General features: G+C 39.9%; 1 protein-coding gene across 5 annotated transcripts in view; it reads right to left on the reverse strand.

Moving 5' to 3' along the window:
- DOCK4 (dedicator of cytokinesis 4) overlaps positions 1-23,539 on the reverse strand; it is a 472,131-nt gene that overhangs the window by 155,850 nt on the left and 292,742 nt on the right. For all 5 annotated transcript variants that reach the window (XM_063642121.1, XM_055283724.2, XM_063642120.1 and 2 more), the window contains exons 14-16: positions 20,354-20,478; positions 19,057-19,219; positions 14,320-14,426 (exon numbers count right to left, since the gene is read on the reverse strand). In XM_063642121.1, coding sequence (XP_063498191.1) covers positions 14,320-14,426; positions 19,057-19,219; positions 20,354-20,478 — 395 coding nt within the window. The remainder of the gene's footprint in view (positions 1-14,319; positions 14,427-19,056; positions 19,220-20,353; positions 20,479-23,539) is intronic.

Raw genomic sequence — 23,539 nt, forward strand, 5'->3', positions numbered from 1 at the left:
CCATAAATATAATCACCTACTATGTACCCACAAAAATTAAAAGTGAGAAAAATTGTATAGTGTATTATATAATATCATTTGGGTAAAAAAATCCACACAGAATATCTGGATGATATACACTAAGGAGCTAATAGTTAATATCACCTGGGTAATGAGAATATGGCATCGTATTTTATTTTGGTTTATCTGAATACTGATTTTAATGCTGTAATAATAAAGGTGATTTTAAATTAAAATTTTGAGGAAAAAATTGTAACAGATATACAGCTGGTACAGCTTAGATGATTCTGATTATACATTTGAAAACTTATATTAACTTTATTCTTTTGAATTTGTTCAAATATTTTCAAGGCTACTGCCCTAGTAACAGGTAGGAGTTTAAGCACAGAATCCCTTTAGTATTCTAGACTATTCTGTGTGACTTGCAATTTTTTTTTACTTTTTTGTTTGTTTGTTTTTGAGACTGAGTTTTGCTCTTGTCACCCAGGCTGGAGTGCAATTGTGCAATCTCAGCTCACCACAACCTCTGCCTCCCGGGTTCAAGCAATTCTCCTGCCTCAGCCTCCCAAGTAGCTGGGATTACAGGCATGCACCACCATGCCCAGCTAATTTTGTATGTTTAGTAGAAACGGGATTTCTCCATGTTGAGGCTGGTCTCGAACTCCTGACCTCAGGTGATCCGCCTGCCTCGGCCTCCCAAAGTGCTGGGATTACAGGCGTGAGCCACCATGCCTGGCTACATTTTTAATAATAAATATTTAGCAGAGACCTAACAAGTTTAGAGAAACAGAATCAGAATATGACAAGATGTTTTTACTAATACACCTGCCCAGTAACAGAAACACCAATATAAACACAATAAACAGCCTCTATAATTCTCTTTTAATATTACAACTCCAAATGGTTTCTTTTACTACTGCAAAAGAATTCATATAGACAGAAGAATGCATAAAACATACATATATGGTTTAAAGAATAATTATAAAGTGAATACTTCAAATGCTTTCTTCAGGAAAAGTGTTTAGGCAAAGTAATGTTCTGGAACCCTAGATCACTGACCCCCTCCCCTCAGTCTCATCCCTGGCAAGTCAAAGCATGAGGGCAGCACCCCACATTCACCCTATCTGGTCTATAGTGTTGGAAACATCCTCTGATCTCTCATCTCTATCCTGATTTGTGTTCCATATGTCTAACCACCACTTCCTAGTGTGACTAAGTCTCATGCCAAACCCAGCCCAGACACTCTGTCCTACTATTTCCAGGCCTCCTCCCCAAGATTTGGAGCCTGCCCTCGTCTAGTATGATCCATCTGTTCCCAGAAATTCTGCCCCTGTAAACATATTTCTTATTAACTCTCCTCCCCCTAACTGCCTGCCATCTCTGGAGCACTTCTGCAGCCTCTTGGAATTCCTGCTTGATACCCCATGTAGCTCAACTGGTTGCCATGGGATGGACCACTTGTATGAGTGAGGGTGTGATGGCTGTGCTGTATCCTTAGTGGGTATTACGAATAGAAGACTTGGCTGCTTTTCCATGGGCCAGGAAAAGGTGATGTGGTCAGGTCAGTTCCACCAAGCATTCATTCTCACTTCTCCCCCAGCCTGGGGGGGTCCAAGACCTCAGCATCTGAGTCTGTCTGAGTCATGACATCTTGATAGCTTCTTACAGCTAAACTCTATTACCCTTGCTCAAGTACAAAATATAATAAATATGAACAATACTCTGGACATAAAAGTTATTTCAAGAGCTTTCGGCAAGAACACTGGGGTGTGTGTAAGAGAGATGGGGGTAGCAGGAGAGAATTCTGCCCATCAATTCAGTGAAGAAAAACATGTACTCTTTGGTCTCTATGAACCCTTTTATATATTTACCAGGGGTTCAAAGCTGATTTTTTTATCCAGTAGGATTACACTAGATATGGGGTTAGGTTTTAATCTATTTCTGAAAAACTTAAGCTATCACACAGAAAATATTATAGCAAATCTTTTATTTTTCCTTGAGGTTTTCAGCATGCACCCTGAATATACCATACAAATACTGGAGATTTTTAAGGCAATCCAAGCAACTACCTTTTATGAGTGCTTACTGTGTGACAGGCACTACTCTGCACTGTGTGTATATACTCTTCTCACAACAATCCTTGAAGCAAGATATTGTAACCTAAGGAGCTTATGTGATTTGCCCAATGTCACAATATTAGAAAGTATCACAGTCAGAATTTGAACCAAAATTTGTATTCACAACTACCATATAACATTGCCTCCCTCTACTGTTGTTTTAGCCAAGTTTTGAATTCAAGTAATTAATTCAAATATTTTTAATTTATAGATAAAATACTGCATGGTAGGTATCACTAGGAAAGACCAAAAATGGTTAGCTTTTCAAAAGAAAGGTGTCTTTGTGGGAGACACCCTGAGAGAGGGCTCAGAGTGGTATATGGAGATGAAATAATTTCAAATGCAATAAGCTCACGAATCTTATCATGAAATGGCTAGTTTATGTCTTCAAAACATGCAGGTAGCAAAAGGGATCATGCAACCTGGATAAGGTAGGGAGGAAGGGCAGGTGGGAGCAGATGGGGCATAACATAGAACTTAGGAACACAAGAAATGAGCTAGAAATCATTTATTCTTTCATTCAGCGAGAAGGGATAGGAAAGAAATGGGTTCAAGAGCAGTGAATAATACAAATGAGGTTCTAGAAGGTAGCCTTGTAAGGCAGAAACAGCTGTCGCCTAGAGTTTAAGCCAAAAGGTTATCCAGTTTCCTAATACTAGAAGCAGCCAGGGAGTCAGTAAATTCCCCAGGTGGGAAAAGGGTCTACTGTGAGTGAGATCCTGAACTAGAGTATGGACTGGAGAAAACAAATGGGAATAAACAGTCTTCCCATTTGGTGAAAACCTAAGAGTCAATGAAGTCATAGAAATGAGGCTGGAAAAGTATGGTTTGGCACTGCCTGTGCTTTAATTGGAAATATTAAGTGCAACAGAATAGTGGTTGGGTGCTCAAATGCCTAAAAATCTGAGCAATACAGGCTCAACAGAACCAAACTGCAGATGTGAGATTCTTGTGCTGCATGTAATTGAGAGATGGCTTTGTTACCATGGTAAAAATCCAGCTATACCCCTAAGCTGGATGGGGTGGTTAAATACGGATCATTTGCATTTTGAGGAATACTTGTAAAACAACAGTTTAGGCTTTCACATAGAGAATATTTTTTCTATCAAACCCAGTGAAGGCATGGAGCATGGCAATGTGGATATGAGAGTAAGAAGACACTGTCCTCTCTACTAGAGAACTCGTTTTCTTGTGGAAGACACAAGCACAGCTAAAGTGTTACCAGTGTTATGGCAGATGTATGCTGGCAAATGGATGAGGGAAGAATTAATGAAGCCATTTTTTTTTTCCAGGGGAAACAAGGCAATGTGACCACGGCTTCTTGAAGCTGCTACTGGACTGGGGGAACAAAACGATGACACTGTAATAGTGAAGGATAGTTCTTTGCATTTGCTATGTTGGAATCTGTGCAAGTTATCTTAAAATGGCATAGAGATAATTTACAAATTAGAGAGGAGAGAGATGAGAACCATCCTTGCTTTACTATACTTGGAGTCTGAAATCAGATCTGGCCAGAGAGATGTGCTCCCTCAGACTCTTACAAAATTATTAAAATGCAGGCTTTGCAGCAGCAGCAGCAGTAGTCTCTTCTTTGAGATTACATAGTTTGGCTCACAGTATATTTCTTTCTCTGGAATAAAAATCAGTTGGTACAGCTTATGATATATAATATATATTATATATATTTTATATATCATATATCATATTTAATACATATAAAAATCAGTTGGTACAGCTTATGATACAGAATACTGCATTATGTTCTAGGCTGCTTTTTGACTACTGTCTTAGATATGTGAAAGAGAATGTCAGCGGTCAGTCCTGGACAGTGTTCCAAAAAGTGTGATATTTGAGTTATGCAAGATATATGATTGAGAGATCCACATCTACAATTTACTAATTTAAAAACTGGCACAGGAATTCATAGAATTAGTCAAATTAAGGGATCTGTAACTCGTGAAAAGTAGGTAATTACATTTAAAAAAATACAGTATGGTAGACAATCCAGTTGAAATTCTGTATTACCAGTCAACAAAAACCAGATTTAAATAGTTTTTGGAGGAAATCACCTTTCTTTAGGGAACTTTTTCAAAATGACTAGTCGTCCTTCATGTCACTGTTAAACATTTATTAAATTCCCAATATTTGTCAGCCTTTCAGTTTGGCATTAAGAATGTAACAAGAGCCGGTGGCTCACGCTTGTAATCCCAGCACTTTGGGAGGCTGAGGCGAGCGGATCACGAGGTCAGGAGATCGAGACCATGGTGAAACCCCGTCTCTATTAAAAATACAAAAAATTAGCCGGGCGTGGTGGTGGGCGCCTGTAGTCCCAGCTACTCGGAGAGGCTGAGGCAGGAGAATGGCGTGAACCCGGGAGGTGGAGCTTGCAGTGAGCCGAGATTGCACCACTGCACTCCAGCCTGGGCGACAGAGCGAGACTCTGTCTCAAAAAAAAAAAAAAAAAAAAGAATGTAACAAGGAAATGCACACAGTCTCTGTCCTTGAGGGCATTGCATGTCTGATCTCCACACTTATCTGTTAATACTGATTACAACACTGGGATAAAGACTACTAGATAACAGTTCTGCTGGGGAAGGGAAGAAAGACCTTATCGAAAAGGATGGTCTTTGATCTGAGGTCAAAGGACTATTTGACCTCAGTTGTAAAGGATAAAAGGGTCATCAAGCAGGCAAGGGAGGAAAAGTCAAGGGAGGGAAGAAACAATACACTTAAAGGCACAGGGGAATAAAAACACACATATGAGACTATGGGGACACAACCATTCAACGCAATGTGGGATCTTGGAATGGATCCTGGAACAGAAAAAATGACATTTGTGGGAAAACTTATTGTGAAATCCAAATAAATTCCATGCTAACAGTATTGTACCCACATTAATTTAGTTTTGATAAATATGCTATAGCTTATATAAGAGGTTAACATAAGAAGTTGGATGAAGGTTATATGGGAATTTCCCGTACTATTTTTGCAACTCTTCTATAAATTTAAAATATATTTAAAATAACTGCTAAAAAAAAGTACAGGCATATTGAGGCAACTGTACATAGTTAAGTATGTCTGGAGTAGGGAATTTTTCAATACATAAAAGTCTTGGGATTACCCCCAAATCTCTTGAATAAGAAAAATCTCAGGTGGTTCTAATACTCACCTCTGGTTTAGCTTCGTTGGATTAAAGTATTATCGAGGAGGTGGAACTGACCAGTCATGCAACCAACTATTTAGACATGGTAGGTAAATGTAACAAGAGTAGCCTGTGACAAGGTTCTCTTCATGGCAGGAGTAGATGGAGACAAGACAAAATGCTCAGTTTTGGATATGCTGAGTGTGTGGTGTCTTTGGGAAGACCAGCTGAAGATGTTCAGTAGGCTGGTAAAAGTTTTGCACTAGAAAAACATATCTGGCAGTTAACAGCATAGCTTACCTGCCCAAATGGATGAGATGGATCTAGAGAGTATAAGACACAGATGGTAGCCAAGGGCTAAACCCCTGGTAACATCAACATTTAAGGTATCCATAAAGAGAAATGAGTCCTCAAAGAGGAGGAAGGATGAAACTCAGGAGCACATCGTCAGGCCAAGGAGTGTGGGATTTTCAAGAAGAAGCGTTATTGATAGTGCTCTATGCTATAGGGCAGTCAAGCATGGAAAGGTTTTTAAAATGTCTAGTGGCTTTAGTCCCTGGCTGGGCACTAGTGACCTAAAGGGGAGAAACTTCAGTTGAGCAATGAGGATGTGAGGAAGCAGAGGCAGTGAGGGAAGACAGATTTTTCATGCAGGCTGCATGTCATGACGGGAAGGGAAGAAGGAACATGGTGGCTATTTAAAACAATTTATTTTAAAAGAAAAAGGCTTTAGCATGTTTATAATTTGTGTGAATACTGCCGGAAGAGATGCAGGAGGAAGACAGAGGACATTGGGAGGGGCAGGGTCCCAGAAGAGTCAGGAGGGAGGGAGATCCTGAAGGAAGTAGGTGGAAGAACTAGTCTTGAAGTGAAGGAATCCTGCCCCATCCCCTGAGACAGGAAGCCGAAAGGAAAGGAAGGATGCAGATAAGTTTGCAGGTGGCAAGGAGAGAGCACAAGAAGTTAAGGAAGTTCCTGTCTGATGGCATCTGTTTTCTCTGTTAAGTAGCTGGGAAGTGGTGGGGTAGGGAGAATGGTAAGCTCTTGTAAATAGCTCTTGTGAGGACTAGTTTGCCTGCAATGTTGATGGACCCACATCTATACTCAGGCAGATGCTAACCTATAGCAACTGTATAATTTCTTCTAGCAATGCCCTAATCTGTCAGCATTGCCCTCTCCTACCCCTAGCCCTAATTTCTTCTAGGGCTGGGGATAGGAGAGGGCAATGCTTCCAGATTCATCTAGGACTATTTCTTATTTCCTATGCAGGCACAGTAGAACTAAGCATTAAGAGATACCTTAGATAGGCCGGGCGCGGTGGCTCACGCTTGTAATTCCAGCACTTTGGGAGGCCAAGGCGGGCGGATCACGAGGTCAGGAGATCAAGACCACGGTGAAACCCCGTCTCTACTAAAAATACAAAAAAATTAGCCGGGCGTGGTGGCGGGCGCCTGTAGTCCCAGCTACTCGGGGAGGCTGAGGCAGGAGAATGGTGTGAACCCGGGAGGCGGAGCTTGCAGTGAGCCGAGATTGCGCCACTGCACTCCAGCCTGGGTGACAGAGCGAGACTCGTCTCAGAAAAAAAAAAAAAAAAAAAAAAGAGATACCTCACATAACAATGGGAAGAAAATAGAGTGGTCTAGTGGAGGAGAAAAAGACTGAAAAATAGGCATAGTTAGAAAATCAGAAGGTTGAAAGGCTGTGGTCAGAATACTGGGAGTTTATGATTTTTTATATCAAGTGCTTCTGGATGATTTCATCCACCCATCTATCTAATCAGTGGGAGATTCTGATAGGTAGAGAGGCAACACAGCCTAGGGTGTAGCCATAGTGAAGTAGAAGGCAAATGGAGGTGGCTAGAGTTGAAGTGGCCACGAAAACAAGAGGACAGGAAGTTGGACAGTCAACCAGAAGGAGAAGACTCTGAACTAGGAACTAGGCTGATTGTGGGAAACTAATCAGCTACTTACCACACCAGTCCATCCTCCCCTCTCCTTCCTCACTGGCCCTCAAAATACAAGTTGGTGGAAGACAGTAACTAGGACACATGGAAAATTGCAGCGCTGTATGGAATGAGCCTTACAGAGGATAGGGGAGCTCTTCAAAAGAGGGTGGCGAAAGAGTATCTCTGGAAAGCGTTAGGGTATTTGGAGACAGCTGACCACCAGACACTAGACACCCGGCTTAGGAAGAGGGGCTCTCTACTCCAGCAGCTATACAGGAAGCCCTCTCAGCAGAGGAAAGTCAGGTCTCACTTAAGGCAGAACATTTTGGGAGGGCTGAAGATGTAGCAGTATGAATTGGTTAGCATTGAAAGGGCCTTTTGCAGGTCACTTAAATATCCATAAGTGCTAGGACTAAGTCTACCTATTAAGATAGCTTAGTGTTTTCTCCCCACTGTTCGGCTTGATATGTTTTTATACTAAACTTACCAGGTTATTTATTTTAAAATGTTGCAGATGTTTTTTAATTTCTCTCACAGCATGTAATGAATGAAGTATCAGTCAAGTGATCAATTCTTCTATACCAAAGCCTGGGGAGGACAGATATGTTTCTGGCTTGTCTAAGATTTATGGATTATGGTTACAGGGTAAGTCCTTTAGAAGAGTTGGGGGAGCATATGGGGTTCACTAGGGAGCACATGGGGTTCACTGGGTAGCAGGCTAGATTGCAATCCTGTCAGTCTATCTAAATTTTCAGATTCCCCTCATCTTTTCATTTTACTTATGAATGCAAACATACTATAGGAAAAGGCTACACTGAAGTTTGAGATAAGCAGAGAACAGTAGCTTCTACCTGGATTTGAGAAGTCCATCTCAAGGGTAGTGGCCAGTGAAGTGTATTTGTTGGACTACTATGGACCAAGTTAGGGATATAGCATATCCCTATAGCTAGGATATAGCATAAGAACCTGAAAACTTGTAGAGAAAAATGTGGGCCACAAAGGGTTTATGGACAAATTTTTAGGTAACAAAGGTGAAATAAGTTACTCCACAATAGACTTTTATTGTCTATGTCATCATATTAAATAAATCCCTCTCCAACCAGGAAACAGCATCACCTTCTATTTGGCTGACTTTGTACCTGGCTCTTTTCCTTCTTGAATGCCTTGGATTAGGAAGCCAATAAACCCCACTACAAGAAGAAGATTCTCTACTAAGCAAAACTCTAGCTTGGTTGAGTCAGGCCACTTCAGCTATGGTGGTGCCTGACAATCAACAGTGATGAATTTACAAAACCCCAACTTCTCCAAGGCAGACGGTATTATTACTATTTTCTTACTGGACCAGAGGGTGTTTCAGAATGTACTTCCAGTGACTAAAACTCCTCCACTAGAGTGAGTCAGAATGAATGGGGACTTGAGCACACAGTTACTGTCTTCCTAGGCCCCTCTTTTTGGATTCTCATATCAATCTCCTTAAGAGATTTGACTTTTGGAAAACAAATTTGCTTCCGCTCATTCTTTTTTATTTAATTTTTTGCTTCATTCTCTTTTCTTAACTTTTTGCTTAATTCTTTTTTCTTAACTTGCTTTCCAGCAGGTAGCTGAAGAAGCTTAGCCAAATACATTCCTACAAAGTTAAGGAAGACAATAATTCTAACAGAATGAAATACCAAAACTTAAGATTAAATATGGTTATTAGCAAACTAGCAATTCCAAAGGGAAGTTTTTAGGCTTATCTGTCAGCCATTTGGAGATATTACTGATGTTCTGGGGGCTCTGGAAGGACAAAATCTCTAATGATAACTAAGTTATTTTACTTATCCTCCTAGAGTTAATGATATGCAAATTTTTATAGATTTCAGAGTTTATTTACGTTGGAAACCACTCTAAATATGTAATCAATCAAGTGACGTTGAAAATGACCTTTTCCCTTAGGATTCCTTAGAACCTGCCCTAAAAGGTGAGTCCAGGTCCTTGACAAAGTATTTACTGTAACAGCTCGGTAAGAACGGTTTCTTAAGAACACATTCAGAAGTGAAGTCCAGCCATTGCTACAAAGGGAAACTACCTCACAAATTTAAGGCCTAAATTAGGATACTAATAGCCTTCAACACAGCAGATTTCTTCTTAGCTCACTGCAGGATTGAGTCTTTTAAACTAATTCTTTACATGAAGAGCAAGTAGGTTTTAACCAATACTCTACTACAAACCAGAGCTATTCTCTGTATCATATCTCCAAGACAGATTTAAAGACACATTTTTAACGCCTTTTTTTCATCTCTCATCAGTCTTTGATATCATGGGCAGTACCTGTCAATGAATGACACAGAACATGGTTTATAAAAATCCAAGACAATTAATGTTCCTTCAAAACCTTACCATAAACATTACTGTCAAGATTATATGACAGAAGAATGGTCTTTACTTACATAAAAGTCCAGAATTAAATAGTATAAAACAAGGCTAAGTTTAAATTTCTGTCTTTTCCTATTTTTGTTTGGTCAAAATGAAAAAAAAATTATTAATATTATAAAATAACACTTGTCCACTAACAAAACATTTAAGCAATATGAAAATAAAGTCATTAATATTTAAGGATATCATTCCAAGCATCTCTGTATGCACATACATACATAATAACATACAGTTAAGCAATTTTATAAGAATGGTATTATACTAAATATATGCATGTATAAAGTATTAACAATAAGCACTTTTCCTTGCATATACAATTATCCTGTAAACATTGTTTCCACCTATACAATATTTCATTCACTGTATGGGTATAACTAAATTTAATCAGATCTATGTTACTGGCAATTTAAATTACTTCCATGTTTTCCATATTTTAAGCAATCTGCAATGATCATCCTTGAATCACCTTTGCTCACCTTGTCTTATTATCTTCTCCCAAAAAATACCAATATGTGTGGGATGGCTAAGTCGAAGGATATACACATTTAAAATTTATCTATGTATTGCCAAACTGCCCTCCAGAAACACAATACTATTCATATTTCTTCTATAAATGCATGAGACTGTTTTCCTTTAACCTTGCTCTCCAATTCTGGGCTTTAAAAATCTCTGCCAATCTGATAGGCAAAAAGGTTTCGAATTTTTTAACTTAAACGGTTTTCTTTACTTATTCATGCTTTTATTTTATACATTTGCATTTATTATTTTTAAATAGCCTGTTTGTAGCATTTATCAATTTTTCCTTTTCTTACCGATTTGTGATACCTCTTGGTCAATTAGGAATAGTAACCCTTGCTAAGGGTTACCTACGGGGTTATAAAGCAACTCTTTACAAGCTGTGTTGCAACTATATTTGTTTTATAATTTGTTTTCAGTTTGACATGTGTTTCAGCCTGGATTATGATTGTTTTATCAATAAATATCTTAAATTTTATGTAGCCAAATTTACTTGATTTTTTTTTTTTTTTTTTTTTTTTTTGAGACGGAGTCTCGCTCTGTCACCCAGGCTGGAGTGCAGTGGCGCGATCTCCGCTCACTGCAAGCTCCGCCTCCCGGGTTCACGCCATTCTCCTGCCTCAGCCTCTCCGAGTAGCTGGGACTACAGGCGCCCGCCACCACGCCCGGCTAATTTTTTGTATTTTTAGTAGAGACGGGGTTTCACCGTGGTCTCGATCTCCTGACCTCGTGATCCGCCCGCCTCGGCCTCCCAAAGTGCTGGGATTACAAGCGTGAGCCACCGCGCCCGGCTTACTTGATTTTTAAATTTGATTTCTAACATTTGAGACATCCTTAGAAAGGCCCTTCTCACCTGTAGATTATAAAAATGTTCACCCATATTTTTAAGGCTCGTACAGATTGACTGATTGATTGATTGATTGATTGATTTGAGACCGAGTTTTACTCTTGTTGCCCAGGATGGAGTGCAATGGCATGATCCCGTCGGCTCACTGCAACCTCCACCTCCTGGGTTCAAGCGATCCTCCTGCCTCAGCCTCCCAAGTAGCTGGGATTACAGGCACCCACCACCACGCCGGGCTAAGTTTTTCGACTTTTAGTAGAGACAGGGTTTCACCATGTTGGCCAGGCTGGTCTCGAATTCCTAACTTCAGGTGATCCACCAGCCTCGGCCTCCCAAAGTGCTGGGATTACAGGCATGAGCCACTGTGCCAGGCCCAGTTTTATTTCTTACATTCAATCTGGAATGTGTTTTCGCAATAAGAGGAAGGTAGGAATCCAGTTCTTCCCCACTTCCCCTAATACTCATTTTATTTATCTCAGCACCACTTATTAAATGGGTTATATTTTTAGCTCATAATTTGAAATACACTTCTCTCTCCACGTTTCTTTTTAAATACTGAATTCAAGGCCGCACAATGATCAGTAGGCTGTGTGCCTTCCTGTCGTGGCAGAAAAGGATTATGTATTATGCTAGGAATATGGTTTCATAATCATAAACTACAAGTGGCCATAAGCTGAAACTGAACTTGTTGGCTCAGTAGTATGAGAAAGAAAAATAAAAGTTGTTATACTTGGCAAGTATTTCACAACTCTGTAAATAAGAAATACTAAATAACCCTATTCATAAGAAAACTCAGCTACTTGGGGTTTTTTCTGTGGAGCGAATGCTTCCTGATGGAGCTATACAATGTAGGTCTGCCCCAAATTAGACAGCCTACATATACCATACTGAGTTTCTCTTGTGGTTGAGGTCACATTTTTCATGCTCAAATAAATTTCCCTTTATGGATTAGGATTCTCAGTACTAAGTCAATCTTTGTGGAAGAGCTTCAACTGAGTCAAAGTCCTATTTTTGAGAAAAGTTTTGGCCCTGACGACAGGCACCTGGACAGGCCCATAGGTGAGAGGGTCCAGATAGGATATGCTATGTAGAAGTGATTCATTCTTTTATACAAGACACACCCTCAGACCCACAGGTGAGAGGGTCCAGATGGGATATGCTATGTAGAAGTGATTCATTCTTTTATATATCATTAGGAAACGGGGAGCCTAGTCTTAGTTATCTCAGCCTTATCTTTTCTGAGCTAAGATTTAATGTTACAAAGACATTTACACGAAGTACCATTTACATTTTTGAAAATCGAAGCTCAAGACATTGCCTGTTATATTATATATCTTATCGGGGAGCCTCAGACCTAAAGCTGAGATAAATAGATCATCCCTGCAGCCTAGTATATGTAGTTCCTCTGTTTGCTTTTCTGGTTACTATGCTTTAAAATATTTTTGTTTCTTTCTATTTTAACACTGTTAGCTTTGTTAGCTCTTTTAGATTACTTTATGAAGAGAGAATGTAAAGGCCAGAAACAGAAAGATTTGGCTGTTTTGTTTGCCACTATTTTCTCAGCACCTAGAACAGTACCTGGCTGTAGTCTGTGGTCAATAAACATGTTGAACAAATAATGAGAAAATGAATGATTAAGGAAATAGACACCGAAATATACATTCTATAAAAATAGAAAATACCAGATGTGGGCTGGGTGCAGTGGCTCACGCCTGTAATCCCAGCACTTTGGGAGGCCGAGTTGGGCAGATCACGAGGTCAGGAGATAGAGACCATCCTGCCTAACATGGTGAAACCCCGTCTCTACTAAAAATACAAAAATTAACCGGGCGTGGTGGCGGGTGCCTGTTGTCCCAGCTACTCGGGAGGCTGAGGCAGGAGAATGGTGTGAACCTGGGAGGCGGAGCTTGCAGTGAGCGGAGATTGCGCCACTGCACTCCAGCCTGGACGACAGAGCAAGACTCCATCTCAAAAAAAGAAAAAAGAAAATACCAGGTGTGTTATACATTGCCTCTCATTTGACTAGCAATCCAAAGAAAGTTTTTGCTTGTAATCTCTTATTCATTCAATAATCTTCACTGAACATCTATCACAGGCCAGAATCCCTCAACATAGCTGTTGTTCTCGAGGGGCTCATAAATCTAACGTGGTAAGCTGAGGGATCAACAGACAGTTCTGGGACAGTGTGATGAGAACAACGGTGAGAGATGTGTGCAGACACCAGGGAGCTCAGGGAAGGGCAACTGGCCAGCTGAGAATATGAGTTGGGCCAGGAAGCAGGGGACAGTTCCTGAGGGAGGTTGTGGCCCAGGTGAGCCTCCAGGGATGAACAGAAGATACTCAGAGGGAGAGGCAGGGAAAAGCTGACTCCAGGAGCCACAAGGACAGGGAAGAGCAGAAAGAGCCAGCAGCAGAGGGTGAAGAACTAGAAAGTGCTGGATGTGGCTGCAGCATCAAGAGGCCGGAAGTGGTGAGGAGTGAGGCTGTAGGGAGGTAGAAAGCTGGCATGCCCTGAGATGCCTGGGATTTATTCTCTCAGCGAGAAGCTTTTGAATGGGTCTTAAGCTGGGAAGTGACATGGCTGGATCTGCTCCTTAGATGAGTGATCCTAATGTCTGGGCTAGAGGGAGACAAGACCCAGGTCAGCAGGACCAGTTATCATAGGTGAGAGTTGATAAGGGCCTGGCTATTACACAGTTATAGAAATGGAGAAATGCAAATTTTGGAGAAAATTCCCTGTGCACTTAAAAATACATTTTTTACCCTATAGTTCATTATTACTAGTATTCTCAGATAATTACAAGGGGTTCTTCCTTTGCAAGCTTTCTTTTGTTGCCTATTACAATATACTTTGTTCGAAATGATTTTTATGACAATTCTTGATTTACAAGAACTGCTAAAGTTGTCATGATGAAATATAGCCACTTCTCTGCCTGCTTAGTAACAATAGCAGACAAAAAAAAGTAATGCTGACTTTGCTAAATTTACTTCTGGGGATACACAGACCTAGACAAGAAAGCGCGTAATGTAGTATTTAAAAAGTTATTTGTAAGGTTTACTTAACCCTATCACAGCAATGGAAAGAACTTTAAGAACAATACACAGATTTACCAAAACATCCACCCCTAAATTAGGATGAAAACATGAATCATCTCTAAAATATGTTCTAGAATATGACCCAATATAGAAACAATACTTTCAAAAAGACATTCTCCCTGAGAGCAATCTTACAAGAGTATTCTTTTCAGTCATTTTCTTCTCTTTTCAAAATGATAAGATAGTGAGGTGCTATTTCAGCACTATTTTTTACTGCCCATCGCCACCATCTGACTGATGTTACCTTATGCACGATGAGCTCATGAGTGCCATCTGGAAGAGTCCTACCATCTTCTTGCATCAGAGGGACAAAAGAAAACCCAAACAACTTCTTCTCTCCTTTCTCCTTTGCTGTAAAAAACAAAATTACTGGCTTATTTAAGTGTATGTATGTTCAGGTACATAGTTTGTCAAGAAGCATAATCATCAAGAAATATAACCCATACACAACAGTTCCCACTACACAATGCAGCACAGCTTTTCTGATAGGCCATCTATATAGAGCAGCCACCCTCTAATCCCCTCTTCCTGCCCCCTTATCTGCAACTTACATTTCTTGCCTAATTTTCTTTACGGGAATCACTATCTGAAATTGTTTTTTAAAAATCTGTGGATTGTCTGTTTCTTCTTTTTACCCCTAAGTCCCATTGAGGGCAGGGGTCTTATCTGTTTATTGTTGCAAAGAGTGGTAGGAACATAGTAGGTGCTTAATAAATATATGTTAAATGAATGAACAAGTGACTGAATGAAAGTGAAATGGTTTGTTTTGATTACTACCCATCAAAAGGGAATCTCTAAGCTCTACCCCAGTCCATGATAGAACTTCTTTCCCTATATCCACACACGTAAGGAAAGTAAGTCCTGTTGCAGTTACCTCCTTGGAATAAGTTAGGCACGTTGAAAGACAATATGAATATTAAACCTATAGTTTAATAAGAGCTCACTACTCTGGAAGCCGGAAATGAGGCGATGAAGTTTTCAGGTGCCTAATTAAGAATTACAATAGCTAGAAATGCCAAGGATCATTAGTAATTATTTATAGATAGGGAAATTGAGGTCATAGATGTTAGGTAACTTGTTGTAGATCTCTTAAGTACCATTCCAGTTCTTTCCACCAAGCTTTTTTTTTTTTTTTCCTCCAAAAATGGAGAAAGCATCAACAGAACCTTGTTTGGTTAACTTGACTCTCCCCTTGTACTTAGATGGGCAGAGAGTTGTCCAGGGCCAGCAGCCTGTTAAGGGCTGGATGGTTACTCTTTCACAAGTGGAACATTATACTTGAACAGAGAAGTTCAACTTTGGGATGCAGTGAGATCTGAGCTGGAGGAGTTAGGTATGGTGATCCTGAAGATCAGACAAGAAGTTTAGCAACACAGCATTTAATTGCTCCAGGCTTAATTTAAGCACAGGGAAGTGGAGCCTCACGCAGAAAACGGTAATTTTGTCTGGGTGGTGCTGGTCCCTAATATGAGGACATCCCTGAAAATGTAATTATAGCAAAGGACTTTCTTTTAAAATCACTAATTTCAACCCCATAGCGAAACTGGAAAAAGAATTCATGTTTTTTTAAAAAGTCAAGCAAAAATCACACCAAAGATCTCTGGGAAGAGATTTCCACATCAATGATAATATAGAAACTTGAATTTATAGGTTCATTTAAGAACAACTGACATCTTGACGACATTGAGTCTTTCTATGCGTGACCATAGCTCTTGTATCCTTTATAGCAAAACTTCTCAAAAGATTTGTCTATACCCATTACTCCCCCTTTTTCCCCTCCATCTCATTCTTTAACTCACATTTACCACCACAGATTCACTAAAATCACTTGTCAGGTTCAATGAGTTCCATGATGCCAAATCAAATTATTTGTCCTCATCTTATTTGATCTACCACTGGCATCTGACACATGTGATCAATCCTCTCTTGAAAAACTGCCTTCATTTAGCTCCTGGATTCTTTTCTTCCTGCATTGGTCTTCAACCTACTAGACAGTCCTTCTTAATGTCATTTAATGCCTCCTTCTCATTCTCCCAGCTCTAAATATGGCAAGTACCCCAGAGACCCATCCTTGGACTCCCCTTTGCTATCTCAACTTACTACCTAAGAATTCCAATCAGTCTCAGACTTTAGAAATCCTCAAAATTAGTGATGTGCTGGAGCTGGATCATACTGGCCCATAGGAGCTGAGAATGCACATCTCTCCCCAATTCTACATTCAGTGATGTCATGTTGGAAGCTTGAAACTGGCCATAGTGGGAGTATCTACACCATGGAAATCAACAAATGCTACAGTTCTGGGATCCTCCTCACCCCCCAGTGCTGGCTCAGTAGACCAACCACTGAACTGTATGTTCTCATTCCCAGGTTTCCAACCTGGATGTCACTCAACTGCCCACTTGACATTTTGAGTGTCTAACAGACATCTCTGATTTAACATGTCTAAAATGCAAGTTTGATTTTTGTTCCCCAAACAGATTCTTCCTGTTGTCTTCCCCACTTAATTAAATGATCACTTCATTCTCAGGCCGACATCTTTGGGTCACCCTGGACTTTTCTCCTTTTTTCATATCCAATCTGTTAATATTCTGTAAAAAAGAACTGAACCACTACCATCGTAATGCAAAACACTTTAAATCTCTTACTTGGAAGACTAAAAAAAGCTTCCCAAATGGTCTTTCTGTTCCCAACCATACTACCTATAATCTGTTATCCCACACAGTAGCCAGACGTATCTTCACTCCAAATCCTCTCGTGGTTCTTCTCAATTCAAATAAAATGCACAGTCCTCATCATGAAATAAAAGACTATACAAGATCTGGCACCTCTGCTACCTTCCTGGTCTCCTTGCTGTTCCTTGAAAAGGCCAAGCATGTTTGAAACTCAAGCCTTTTGTACTGTCCTCTCTGCCTGGAATCTTCTTTCCCCAGACAGAATAGTCTCAATGGCTCAGGCCTTCACTTCTTTTAGTTTGTTGCCAACACATGCCCTTATAAGCGAAGTCTTTCCTGACTGCCCTGTGTAAAATAGCAACACAGTACCATCACTTTCTACCCCCTAGCTGCAATTTAAGTCTTCACTGCACGTCATCACTTGCTATCTGATGTACTACGTACTTTGTTTCTCAGCTATTATCTGTCTTTCCTCTCTGGAATGAAAGCTCTGTGAGAGGGGCTATTTTTTGTGCTCACTGATGTGTCTCTAGTGCCCAGTAAAATGCTTGGCATATAGTGGGTGTTCAATAAATATTTGTTTCATGAATAACTGATGTTTTTGAATAAATATATGAACACAGATAAATATTTGGAAGCCCACTTTATAAAATGATTGCATTGGTTATTCATGGTCTGTGGTATTATCAAGATTTTTTCCCTCTTCTTTACATTTTGCTGTTTCTTCTGACTTTTGATTATGAAGATTAAAAGAAAAAACCTATGAGGAATTTTTGAAGGTAGAGATCCAATAGATTTTACTGAAAATAGCCTTTATTCTACTTTCCAAGTTCTGAATTAGAATAATTATCTCCAAATGCTCTTTCTCACTTTCCCCACTATATCACCTTTATTTTCTCTTTTTCTTACCTTAAAGCTCAAACCTCATATTAGGCCCCAGTGAGAATTCATAACAAAGATTGATGGAAGAAATAGTATGGCACCATTCTAAGTCCTTTATGTTTTCCCACTTCAAGTCCGTTACATGAAACTCTTCTGGGAATTTGGAAGAATTTTAAGACCCTGCTAGCTCTCTTCCTGCATTCAGATACATCCACACAAGCATAATTTATGAAGCTCCTGAGTCAATTCTGAAATATGCCACAGTTCCAGCAAAAGATAAAGTCCTCCTTCTCTGCCTGAACCTTGGGTAAAATACAACATCACTGAGGTAAAGTCACCACAAATCTTTTGGCAAAGCCCCTATTCCTTCTAGACTGGAAAAGAGCCTGCTGCTTCTTCAAAAATGTGATTCTCCTCGTTCGTTGTACTGCTCCCAAAGCTAGATTCACCAGAACTTTCTCTGGTCACAATGTACACTAGCAGTGCTAAGATATACTCAGGGACACAAGGAATATCAGAAGATTCCTGGACGGGGGTAGTTGGGGGAGAGAGATGGGGCTTGAGAGGGTGGTAATGAATGCAAAAAAATTGAAATAGCAACATTGAGAAGTGATAATTTTATGGATAGCAATGCCCATGTGGACAAACCCTGTAACAGTTCTATGTCTTGGGTTGTTTGGATCTGTAAAATGAGGCCGGGTGTGGTGGCTCACGCCTATAATCCCAGCACTTTGGGAGGCAGAGGCGGGTGGATCACCTGAGGTCGGGAGTTCGAGACCAGCCTGACCAATGTGGTGAAACTCCGTCTCTAATAAAAATACAAAAATTAGCCAGGCATGGTGGCCGGGCGCCTGTAGTCCCAGCTACTCAGGAGGCTGAGACAGGAGAATTGCTTGAACCCGGGAGGTGGAGGTTGCAGAGAGCTGAGATTGCGCCACTGCACTCCAGCCTGGGCGACAGAGTGAGACTTTGCTTCAAAACAAAACAAAACAAAAAAATCTGTAAAATGAGGCAATTACTTCCTGTTACTTCCAAGTCTTTTTCCAGCTGACATTATTTGATTCTCATCTGAATACTGTCTGAGGGAGTACGGTGATGCAGATACGCAAATCAGATACGCATCTGAACTGACCAAAGGCTTTCCCAGTGGCTTCACATGCCATGAAAAGTCCTAGTGGGTTTCCCCGATCTGTGTGAGAGCTGGATCAGCTCCTGGAGATATCAGAATGGTTAGGGTTGCCTAAGACCACCAGAACCAGTTTAGCTTTTAACGCTGTGCCTCCCCGTTCTGGCTAATCTTTCTAGAATGGAACAAAATGATTTTTACAAAAGTAATCAACTTAAGATCAACCCACATCTTCATGACACCTCAGTAGGCAGGATACTCCAGCACAAGAGACAGGTAGCCAATGCCACCAAACACTTACTGGAACAATGCCGAAACTCGAAGCGGATGTGTGCGCCCCGGAATTTATCCACGGGAATGGGAAGTTTCAGCAGTTCAGACCACCTGGGACTGTTGTTATGATAAAGCACAAAGGAGTGGTACTCACTGGCTGGTGGCTCCCCAGAGCCGAAGGAGATAAAATCCTATGAAAGGGAACACACAGGTTAAAGAGAGCTTCATCTAAAGATCTTTTGAAAAGGCAAAGCCATCACTTTGCTCTATCTGCCTGCCCCTCAAATAGCACTATGCAATTACCTCGCTGGTCCTTTGCCGTGTGTTTCTGTACTTGCTGCTGCTTAGTGGGGTGTATCTATTTAATTCTGATGCTGGTCTCCAAGGATTTACTGTGCCAAGGGTAGACCTGGGTGACACGTGGGAGATGGACGATTGCATGGCCCACTTGGAGTTCAAATACATGGCAAAGTTCCCAACCTGTCATAGTCAAAAGCCTGTTTTGTGCCTCAGTGGGTGACTCACTAAGCACCAGGGCCAACCTTCTTACTTAAATGGGCAACTGTATGTCTCTATGAAGAAGGGGCTCATGAAAAATACCTCTTCCATAAAAACACCTGCTATTCTTGCCCCAATTAGTAAGTAGTACCCTAGTCTTCATGCCTATTTTGGTCAGAAAGAAAATATATAGGATTAAATAATGAAATGGCTTTAAAAATATGCTGCATTTATCTCAGCACTTTGGGAAGCCAAGGCAGGAGGATCACTTGAGGCCAGGAGTTCGAGACCAGCCTGGCCAACACGGCAAAACGCTGTCTCGACTAAAAATACAAAAATTAGCTGGGTATGCTTGTGCATGCCTGTAATCCCAGTTACTTGAAGGGCTGGGGTACGAGAATTGCTTGAACCCGGAAGGGGGAGGTTGCAATGAGTGGAGATCGTACTACTGCATTCCAGTCTGGCGACAGAGTAAGACTCTGTCTCAAAAAAAAAAAAAGAAAAAAAAGCTGCTTTTAAGTAATAGCTGCTGTAAGAAAATTATTGACACAATTAATTAAGCAAACTGTAAAAGTTGTTGTTGTTTTTTTTCCTGGCTTGTCTTCAGCATGAAGACTGCGTTTTTCTGCTCTCTTTTCTGAAAGGAATTTTAGTGAATTAAAAACAAAAAGAAAACTACACAGGCGTGAAGGAGAAAAATAAGATAGAAAATAACGCAAATCAGAAATTAACTGATCACAAATCAGAAAATAACTGATCACATTAAAGATTAAGTGAAAGCAATTATACAGACTTGTTTGACCTGGAAATATCAAGTATTAACATACCTTCAGGGTCTGGCCACTACTGTCTACAATGAACATCGTAACTTCCACATTTCTGGCCACGCTCTTCCCTCCTTTCTCAAATTCTCCCCTTTCAATAGTGATATATAAATCATTCCTCATTTCACCTATAAGGAAAGGAAAATTAAAACCATGTTGTATATATATATTAGGAAATGTAATAAAGTGCTCTATCAAGAAAAACTTTAGTTTATACAATATACTGTTATACATACATATAAAAGTACAAATATTATACATACATATAAAAGTACAAATATATTTGCATTTTTATAAAAGTGTCCTCACCCTCACTGCCAACATCTGAGAAGAATAAAAGCCAGCCTCTGCTAGTTTGAATTAGAAATACTGTAATTGTACATCGAGGAGGCGAATACTGGGACCAAGTAGGAAGGTATTGTCAAGTCTCACCATTTTTCAATATTTCCCTCATTTTATTTATGAGGTGTGATTATAAAATGACAGCCTAACAAGGGTGGCTCAGAGAAACCAGTCTTATTACTTTATAGTCATAGCAATTTAGGGTAGAAGAAATACCTAAATGCAGTAAAATAATAGGACTGTAAAGGGTACAATTACAACTTAAATCTTTTCCAAAATTCATGGACAAAATGATCTCACTGCTGGAAGAATCCAGATTAGCATTTTATGAACACAGATGTAGAATAATTCAGTCATACAGACAAACTCAGCTTAATATTTCATATAATCAAGCTATAAAACAAATGAGAAAGGCCCTATATTCAAATAGACACATCATACGTACATATATACTGTCGATTTTTTCTCTACTAGTGATTTATAAAACTTGAGTTTTTAAAAATCTCAACCCTTTCTTATTATTGCAAGATAAAAAAAGAGAAATTTGATGCCAACTAGCAAACTTAGGCAAATGTGCTAACAGCATGCTTTTAGTTTTCTTATAAGAATTAAACTGGGGGGAGGCTGGGCGCGGTGGCGCAAGCCTGTAATCCTAGCACTTTGGGAGGCCAAGGTGGGCGGATCACGAGGTCAGGAGTTCGAGACCATCCTGGCCAACATAGCGAAACCCTGTCTCTACTAAAAATACAAAAAAAATAGCAGGGCGTGGTGGCGGGCGCCTGTAGTCCCAGCTACTCGGGAGGCTGAGCCAGGAGAATGGCATGAACCCAGAAGGCGGAGCTTGCAGTGAGCTGAGATTGCACCACTGCACTCCAGCCTGGGGGACAGAGCCAGACTCTGTCTCAAAAAAAAAAAAAAAAAAAAAAAAAAAAGAATTAAACTTGGGGGAAATAATAAATGCATAGAGAAGTGAGAAGTCAACAAAGCACAACTAGAAAGTTTTTAAAGGTAAATGGTGAGATGGCAAGGTCGAATTTACTTTTACTTAACACATATTTCAAACACTTGAAAGAATCAAAAGTAATATTGTTTTCTTTTCTTTTCTTCTTTTTTTTTGAGAAAAAAAAGGGAGGTCTCGCTCTGTTGCCCAGGCTGGAGTGTAGAGGCGCGATCTTGGCTCACTGCAAGCTCCGCCTCCCAGGTTCCCGCTATTCTCCTGCCTCAGCCTCCCGAGTAGCAGGGACTACAGGCGCCCGCCACCACGCCTGGCTAATCTTTTGTATTTTTAGTAGAGATGGGGTTTCACCCTGTTAGCCAGGATGGTCTCGATCTCCTGACTTTGAATACTCTGTTTTCTAATAAAAAATTTCCCCATAAGAAAGCAAATCACTAGAAAGAAAAATAACCGTGTAACTATGTCTACAATTGGGAGTTTTATAAAACTTCTTTGTCAAAGTGTGCACAAGGAAGTATCCTAGTTCCTCAATACCATGGACCATGGGAGAATATCAGTGTGCCAGATCATCTTCCTCCATAAAGACCAACTTTTTATGATGGCATCATTTGCAAATGACCTGGGTTGACAAGGATACAGGTGGGCCATAAAACTGAAAAACTGAGTAAGTCCTAAAAAGAATTACATCTTAGTCATCCTTTACAAAGAGTATATAAAACATACATTAGTGGAAACAATACAGACGTCTCTGGCTTATGAATTTCTAGTACTCTTATACAGCTCATACAAACCAACTTGGGAAGGCAATGAACTTAAAGTCCAGGAGAAAAGCAACATATTTCAACACTTTAAAAATTATATTTATGTACTTTGAAAGTTTTCTGTTTTAACTATTTCCTTTACCAATTTTTAGAGAATGGCCCAGTACATTTTATGTTTATTAGACTTTCTACTTTACTTTATTACTACATATATTTTTTACTATCACATTTGATGTTTTTTATTTAACAATTCCATTAAAAAATCAACAGCAAATCCCCAAAATTTGTCCCCTGAATCAACTGACTTCAGCAAACAAAAAATACGTCTGGTACACACAATGTCTGCACATGCTAGTTTAACAAGAGGTTTGGGAGGAAATTCTTGATAATAATGTTTCCACGAACAGATTTGGCAGGTAAAAATCAACACTCAAATCAAGATACTTTAGAGCAAAATATATTGGCTAAAAACAGCAGAATTCTTTTGCTTCTTGGAGTAAGTGACACATAATAAGTAGCTTTGCTTATAAATAGACTATAAAACCTACACTGACTAATGGGAAGTATAGCTACAGGGGTTGTTACCTTAGGAATTTCTCATAATTAGTAATTAGCTTGTCCAAACCACACAGGGATTAACTGTCCTGCAAAATAAAGAGTAAGTGTTTCTTGGGAAGGTGCTTTCCACTGTTATCTGCTGGAAGGACATGGCCCCTCAGACTCCAGAAAAGGCAAGAGGTGATAAGGGAGGTTTGCAAGGTAACCTGTTTCCCTCTGTCTGTAGGCTAGGCCCAAAGGAGGGAAAATGAGGGATGTACTGCCAGCATCACAAAATTCTTTTTCTATGTACCTGTATTTATTCAACGAATGTTTCTTGAGCATCTCCTGTGTGCTAGATACTATTATTCCAAGCCAGGAAGATTCAGTAGTGAATATAGCAAAAATTCTTTCCCCAGAGTCTTGATTCTAGTAGGGGTAAGTCCTTAATAAATAAATAAATAAATAAGTAAAATATATAGTATGCTGAGCGATAATAGGCACTGTGGATAAAAGTGAGAAGGAGGATACAGAGTATTGAATGGGGATGGAGGGAGAGTTAAAATTTTCAACAGGGTAATAAGAGAAGGCCTC

Source organism: Symphalangus syndactylus, chromosome 6 (assembly GCF_028878055.3).
Source record: "Symphalangus syndactylus isolate Jambi chromosome 6, NHGRI_mSymSyn1-v2.1_pri, whole genome shotgun sequence".
NCBI classification, from domain to species: domain Eukaryota; kingdom Metazoa; phylum Chordata; class Mammalia; order Primates; family Hylobatidae; genus Symphalangus; species Symphalangus syndactylus.